We start from the raw sequence: 6,785 nt of genomic DNA, 5'->3' as shown, positions 1-6,785 counted from the left end.
TGCAATGTCAGAATCACCAAATTCTGCACAAAAAATAAATTTTTAAAAGATTCAAATTGGATCACCTTATTAATGTGACACGCTTCTATGAACATACAATACTATTTATTTTTCTTATTTTCATCTTCTTTTGTTGAATTTTCAACGTAACGTTGGCCCACTCCTGATTGGTTGAGAGCCTATTTTCTCTCTCTTCTAAAATGCCCCAAAATGAGCTCCCTTTTTTCCTAATGTATTGTATTTAGTTGTAAAGACAGAGAAATCACTGTAGGAATGTACCAACATGTTACTTCAAGTATTTGCAAGAAAACGCGAGAGTGAGCTATTAGGAATTTCAAACTGTCGAAATCGCATTTTGTTGCAAATTTATAAATGTTGCTTCATCCACCCCTATCATTGCCTTTTTGTATCATTCCATGTTCTCCATGGCTGTAATCTGTTTCCATTGCTTTGTGTGCAGCTTGTCAGAGTGATGGCTAGAACCAAGTCAACTGCAAGGAGTGCTGGCAAGGGGCCAGGGCTTGCAGCAGCAGCTGGGGCAGGTATCAAGGAATTTAGTGTGCCTCCAAAGAGAAGAGTTGCACATGGCAGGAAGGGAAAGCCAATGAGCTTGCTCCAGCAAAAGGCCAAGAGATTGAAACATGGTGTAGGTGTGCTAAAGGAGATCAGGAAGCAATAGAAAGCTATAGGCTTTGCAATCCCCAAGGTACCTTTTTAGAGACTAGTGAAAGACATATGTGATAGTTGGCACCTTGGTTTCAGGTGGAACAGGACTGCCATTCTTTCCTTACAAGAAATGGTAGAGGATGACTTGGAGAAATATTTTGAAGATGCAATGTATGGCAGGACATCAAGATGAGAGACATATTATTAATTCCACCTACAAGAAAGTTGAAGGTAGATGAGGTTAAGGTTATTGAAGTAACCCACTCAAAGAACACCAGAGGGAAAGCTACTTATGAGGAGTCACTAAAGCAGCAAATAAAAGAATCCAAATCTGTTATAGATGTGGAGACTGTACAGAGGGAGCTGCAGATACAGAGAAGGTTGCAGGAGCTGGGCCCTAACATAGTTGTCCATATTGAGGATGAAACTTCAGTGAATAATTTTGACCTGACAAAACCATGCTTGGCAGCATTGGCTCATAAGAATGAGTATTGCTCAGATACTATCATTCTTGCAATGCTCTAGTAAGTGTCTTTTATTTTACATTTGTTTGCAAAACAATCCTTCTTGTACCTCCTTTACACCCTACCCTAATTATTGTTTGGTCCAATGCAGCATGATGAGAAGCTGGCTTAACCGCGCTGTACAACATACAGTTCATATTATTGATCCTGCCATTTCCTCCAGGTTAAGAGATGCAAAGGAAACTCCCATGGATATTTTCAATTGTTTCAGACACTGCAATTTTGATGTTTTGCTTACTTCCATACCATAACAGGTATGTGGGTGACTGCTTCTTTTGGGATTCTTCTTTAAGATTGAGAAATCTTGTAGCCTTTGATTTCTTAATGCTTTTTTCCTTACACAGTGACCACTGGAGCTTTGCTTCTATTGATATCCAGCAGAAGCAATGCTTTATATTCAACTCTCTTAAAAACACACAGAGAGAGCTGAAATTGTAAGTGGTGTGTGTGCTATTTTTAACTTTAAACTTTATTATTTTGTTTTAATGCACACTAACTGAATTATATGTATTGCAGTTGTATTAGAAGGTTTCTAGATGCATTGGATCACTGTCCTCCTAATGTCAATCTTTTGGATTCAATAGAGTCAATAAATTTAGAGGTAGAAAGTCGTTTCCCCTACTGATGTCTATTTCATGCTATGCCTTTGAACCTATTGAATAATTTTATTTTGTTCAGATGTTAACAGTTTCTAACATATCTTTCCAACTGTACAGACACCACAACAAGATGATTCAAGTAGTCGCGGGGCTACTAGAGAGTGCTGATCAGTGCCAAATATATACTTTCAAGCTATTTTGAGATAGGACAGCCAGACCTTGTAAGAAAAAATAATTTTCATTTAGCTTCAAAATAATTGATATTGGTACAAAGTGTTCTAAATCATCATATGCCATTGCAGATGAGAGAAGATAGCTTCATCTCGAACTATGTATATAGTTTCAGAGCTGATACAATTTGGAAGTTTTTGAAGTATGCCTCTCCCAAACCTATTGTACCAGCTACTGACGAGTTGGGTGAGAGCTCTAAAGTCCGAGAAGATGTCATACACCTTGATGACACAGATGATGCTGATGTGGTGCCACAGGAACAAGGACCTAGTGCTGATGAGGAGAAGCCACAGGAACAAGGACCTGCTGCTGCTGATGTTATTGAGGAGAAGATGGAGCAGCACAGCAAACAGATTCTCCAGGGGTAGTAGAGAAGCCACAGGAACAAGGACCTGCTGTCTGCTGCTGCTGATGTTATTGAGGAGAAGATGGAGCAGCACAGCAAACAGATTCTCCAGGGGTAGTAGAGGAGACAATGGGGCAGCACCAAGAGATTGTACAGGACAGGATGGAGTAGCAGAAAACAGATTCTCAAAAAAAAGATGATACGGAGAGCTTGGACCATGTAGAGCAACCTCTGGATCAGGCTGTAGATAAATAGAAAATGGTTGTCAAGAATATGTTCTACATATACAATTAAACACTTCTGTACAAAATTTTACTTTATTGAATATAATACCTTTGTTTATGGAGTCTGTGTCATCTCAATTTTCAAATTTTCAATGTCTTTGCATTTTATTGAACTCTCTCTTCTTTTGAGCACCTGCAAAAAAGCAATATGAATCAATAGGGTAAAGTAAACTAATAGCAGTGCTTAATGAGACTAGGATAAGTCAGATGATCTTGTTTTCTTAACACACCATGTGTGTTAGCATTGTCCAGCCAACTGATAAAAATGATCAGTAAAAAATATACTCGATTGAGCTAGCTCTGTTGCACATTGACCTTGGTATTGTTGTTCTCCTATCGATCCATGCAAAATATCTATAAATCCCAAAATACAATCGATGTTTTGCCATGTCTCATACGATGAAGTGTATAAATCTGAAATAAAATAACACAAGAATGTCAATAAGCAAAGAAAGAAAGCTTCATCTTAAAAATCCATACACCTCATAAAGAACAAAACCACATTAGAAAAATATACAATTAGGCCTGTGCTGCGGAAGATCATTTGGATAGTCTCGCAAGACAAGTTCTTTATGCATGTACACATGCTTAATCAAAACTTCTTTCACCGATATCTTCCCTCTGGTGATTTTAAAATCTCGTACTCTTCCCTTCCATGACGCCAAGAAAATGTTTTTTGTCTGGGGTCTCTTTCTTTTGCTAGGTTGCATGAGCACCCATGCTCCTTTCGAAACACTAAACCTTTCCCAAGTTCCTTCTGTTTTGACTGTACTTGAATTCTCTACCGAAGAAATAGAAGAAGCAGGTCGACGGGGTAATGATGTGTGGTATAATTCTGCCTTCATAGCATTATCATCCACAGAGCGTCTTCCACAAGAACGGCCATAGTTTTTATTCACCATGGAGACCTTGTGAATCTGTAACAACAGCAAAGTAATGTAAACAAGATAACAAAGTGAAGTTTCAAGAAAGAGAAAGTGGGCAGACAGACAGTTGACAAGAAACATCTTACTCTAAGCCAAACAGGATCAATGGAGCAGTTTTGGAAAAGAAGAGGCTGCTGCACAATGAGGCAGTGGTGTAGAATGGTAGACCTTTCGAAGGAAAGGCAGCACAACATTTTAAAGTTCAAAGGAAGGTGGAAGCGGGAAGGCCCTTGTCAGAGAAAATGTCAGACTAGATTCTATCTTCATGTCCAAAGATCTTGTGAGAATAAAAAACCAATCTCCACATTAATGTAGCACGCTTGTACCTACATAAAGTATTGTTTCTTTTATCTATTTTCTCTTATTTTTGTGAATTTTCAACGTTACGTTGGCCCTCTGTTGATTGGTTGAGAGCTTATTTTTCCAAACCGTAAAAGGTCCCAAAATGAGCTCCCTTTTTTTCTAATGTATGAGTATTTAGATTTTTATATTAACATGTACTAAATATATACATATGTATACACACTCACACATATAAGAGGGTGTGTATACATGTATACATATTATATGTACATATACATAAATATATATTATATTTACTTATATATATATGTGTGTGTATATGTACACATATATATACATATACACACACATACATACACAATATACATACAAACATAAGTCTCTCTGTGTTTGTGTTTGTTGTATTTGTATTTATATATCAAGATATGTAACATTAGACAAATAGTTGATCTATTATACAAAACAACATACATACTTGAGATACTTTAAAACATATTAAACACCACCACATATTTGGGTGTGAGCGTGTGTGTGTTGAATTATCTTTTATATATATCTTAACACCACGTATTTGGGTGCGAGAGTGTATGTGTGAGACAGAGTGTTGAATTATCTTTAATATATACCTCAAAAACTTCCGGTACAAGACTAAGTTACAACAGAGGTAACTCTCTCCCATTACCTCTTTCTCACACTGTAGGATAACTCTCTCCCATTACCTCTCTCTCACACTGTAGGATAACTCTCTCTCACACGGTAAGATAAAGTTAGTACACTCTAGTTATCATAATATGCCGGATGCTTGCCTATGAGTGAAATGAGCCGAAAGAGGCACCGCCATTTCGCAGGAAAGCTTCAGAAGCTCGGTGAGCTCCACAGGGTGGCGCTCGTCTGCGGACAGGTGAAATCGTTGCACGATCTTGGCCACCCACAGGTGAACGGTTGCCAAGGCGAGGGCCTTGCCGGGGCAAACTCTTGCGCCCGCACCGAAGGGAGCCAAGCGTAGGTCGCTCCCCCTCACATCCAGGTCCTCCCCGCCTTCCCTGGGCAAGAACCGCTCCGGCGCGAACTTGTCGGGTGCGGACCAAATGGCGGGATCATGCGTGATTGCCCACATGTTTACCATGGCCATGGTTCCGGCAGGGACGTGATGACCGGCAACCTCGATGTCGTGAATGGCGAGCCTTGCCCACGACAGCAATGGCCCAGGCGGATGCAGGCGCAGACCTTCTTTCACAACTGCTTGCAGGTAAGGCATGGTGGCCACATCGGCATCGCGGATGCTACTGTCGCCTTTTATCCGCACCATGGCCTCCACTTCAGCATGCAGCTTTGCCTGCACGGTAGGATTCAGAACGAGCTCGGCAAGGATCCACTCTGTAAGGATGGCCATGGTATCTGTGCCTCGGAAAATCATCTCCTGTAGTCACAATTTGCGGGCCAAAACGAGTCAGTAACCGAAAAATTAGTACTTCACGCGCGTAAATGTAAAGGAGAGTTTATACATGACAGGAACATGGCAATTATTATTTTGCAACTCACCCAAAGAATGGAAACCATATCAGAATCAGCCAATTTTTCCACCCCTTCCAAACCAAGGAGCACGTCCACAAAGTCGGACGAATCACTTGTGTTGCGAGTGACAGCACCGGCAATATTGCTGCTCCTGTGCTCGTCTATTATTTTCTGCACGAACGCGTACACTCGCGGCACTAGCTCGTCACAGCGCTGTCGGATGTGCAATGGGTCGACACACTCGAAAGCTGCAGGCAAGTGATCCGCCATGTTGAATGCTCCCAGCAGCTCGAAGCCTTCCCGCACCATGCTTTGCACCTCCGCAGCCTCGGCGCTTCTGTGCTCGGAGAATGCGTAACGCCTGCCGAACACGGTGGCCAGGATGTTGTTGAGGGCTGCATGCTGCAAGTAAGGACGCACCTTCTGCACGCAGCTATCATGGGCGTGAGAGGCTATGGCTTCTAGCATGATAGATGCCTCGAGCTGGCGGGTGCGCTCGTGAGCGGCAATGCGACGTGGGGAGAAGAGGTGCGAGGCGGCAAGGCGGCGGAGGCTGCGCCAGTGATCTCCGTAGGGCGCGAATCCGACGGCACGCCCGAAGAGAAGCTGCTGCGCGGACTGCGTGAGAGGGCGTTCTGCGAAGGCGGGGCTGCAGAGGATGTCGCGGGCAACGCTAGGCTGACTGGAGACGACAACGCGTGTGGACCCCAAACTGACAGCCATGAGAGAGCGAGCATTGTGGCTGGACGCGAGGGCCGCAAGGCGGCGGTGGGCGGTGTAGCTACACGTGCCGGCGAATGAGAAGAGAGAACCCAGTACAGGGAGGCCACGTGGACCTGGAATGGGAGGTAGGCGGCGGGAGGCAGGCTTGCAGAAGAAGCTCCTCATCCCCCAGGCCGGGCCGCCAGGGTACGCCCAGCTCAGAAGGGCTACGAGAAGCCACATTAGAAAGAACGCGAGGAGAAAGAGAGCGAGGGAAAACAGCCTGGGAGCGGAGCAAGTAGAGAGGAAGTGGAGGAGGAGGAGGGTGTGGTCATGGTGGGTGCATGTGGCGGAGAAGAGCTCAAGAGCCATCGCTTTGGAAACTTCAAAATTTGCACTGCCTTTGATGCGCACTTTGTGCCCTTAAAAAGATCGCCTAGCCTTAGCAAATCATTACTGGCTATTTAATAATCTAGGCTGTGATCTGTTCAATATCCAGACTGTGACGTTAATATTCCCCGAGACTGACGTTTCACCTTATAAGCAACGAATTTTCTTTCCTAAAACGAGGATAAGCATGATTTCACCTTTTCCTTAACAAACGAAGATAAACATGATTTCACCTTTTCCTTTGAAAAGTTCACCCAAGCTGCACACGTCCAAACTTTTAAAAACGTCAAATAGAGCTA

The 6,785-nt window shown here is 43.0% G+C and overlaps 1 protein-coding gene across 1 annotated transcript; it reads right to left on the bottom strand.

Annotated features, from left to right (window-relative positions):
• Positions 1-4,493: 4,493 nt before the first annotated feature.
• LOC147630636 (cytochrome P450 78A11-like) lies at positions 4,494-6,519 on the bottom strand. Its single transcript, XM_086810030.1, has 2 exons — positions 5,422-6,519; positions 4,494-5,299 (listed from the first exon to the last, which is right to left on the bottom strand). The coding sequence occupies exons 1-2, from the start codon at positions 6,466-6,468 to the stop codon at positions 4,664-4,666; spliced, it is 1,683 nt and encodes a 560-aa protein (XP_086666156.1). The 5' UTR covers positions 6,469-6,519; the 3' UTR covers positions 4,494-4,663.
• Positions 6,520-6,785: the final 266 nt, after the last annotated feature.

This window comes from Cibotium barometz, chromosome 16, assembly GCF_041138505.1.
Source record: "Cibotium barometz isolate CiBa-2024 chromosome 16, ASM4113850v1, whole genome shotgun sequence".
Taxonomy (NCBI): Eukaryota; Viridiplantae; Streptophyta; class Polypodiopsida; order Cyatheales; family Cibotiaceae; genus Cibotium; species Cibotium barometz.
Note: the sequence above shows the minus strand (reverse complement) of the source record. Positions and strands in the feature narration are given on the sequence as shown.

Bases quoted from the DNA above. Each gene is read 5' to 3' on its own strand.
- LOC147630636 (XM_086810030.1), bottom strand. From the start codon at position 6,468: ATGGCTCTTGAGCTCTTCTCCGCCACATGCACCCACCATGACCACACC. The intron at 5,300-5,421 runs GTGAGTTGCAAA...TTGTGACTACAG, and splicing joins ATATGGTTTCCATTCTTTGG to GAGATGATTTTCCGAGGCAC.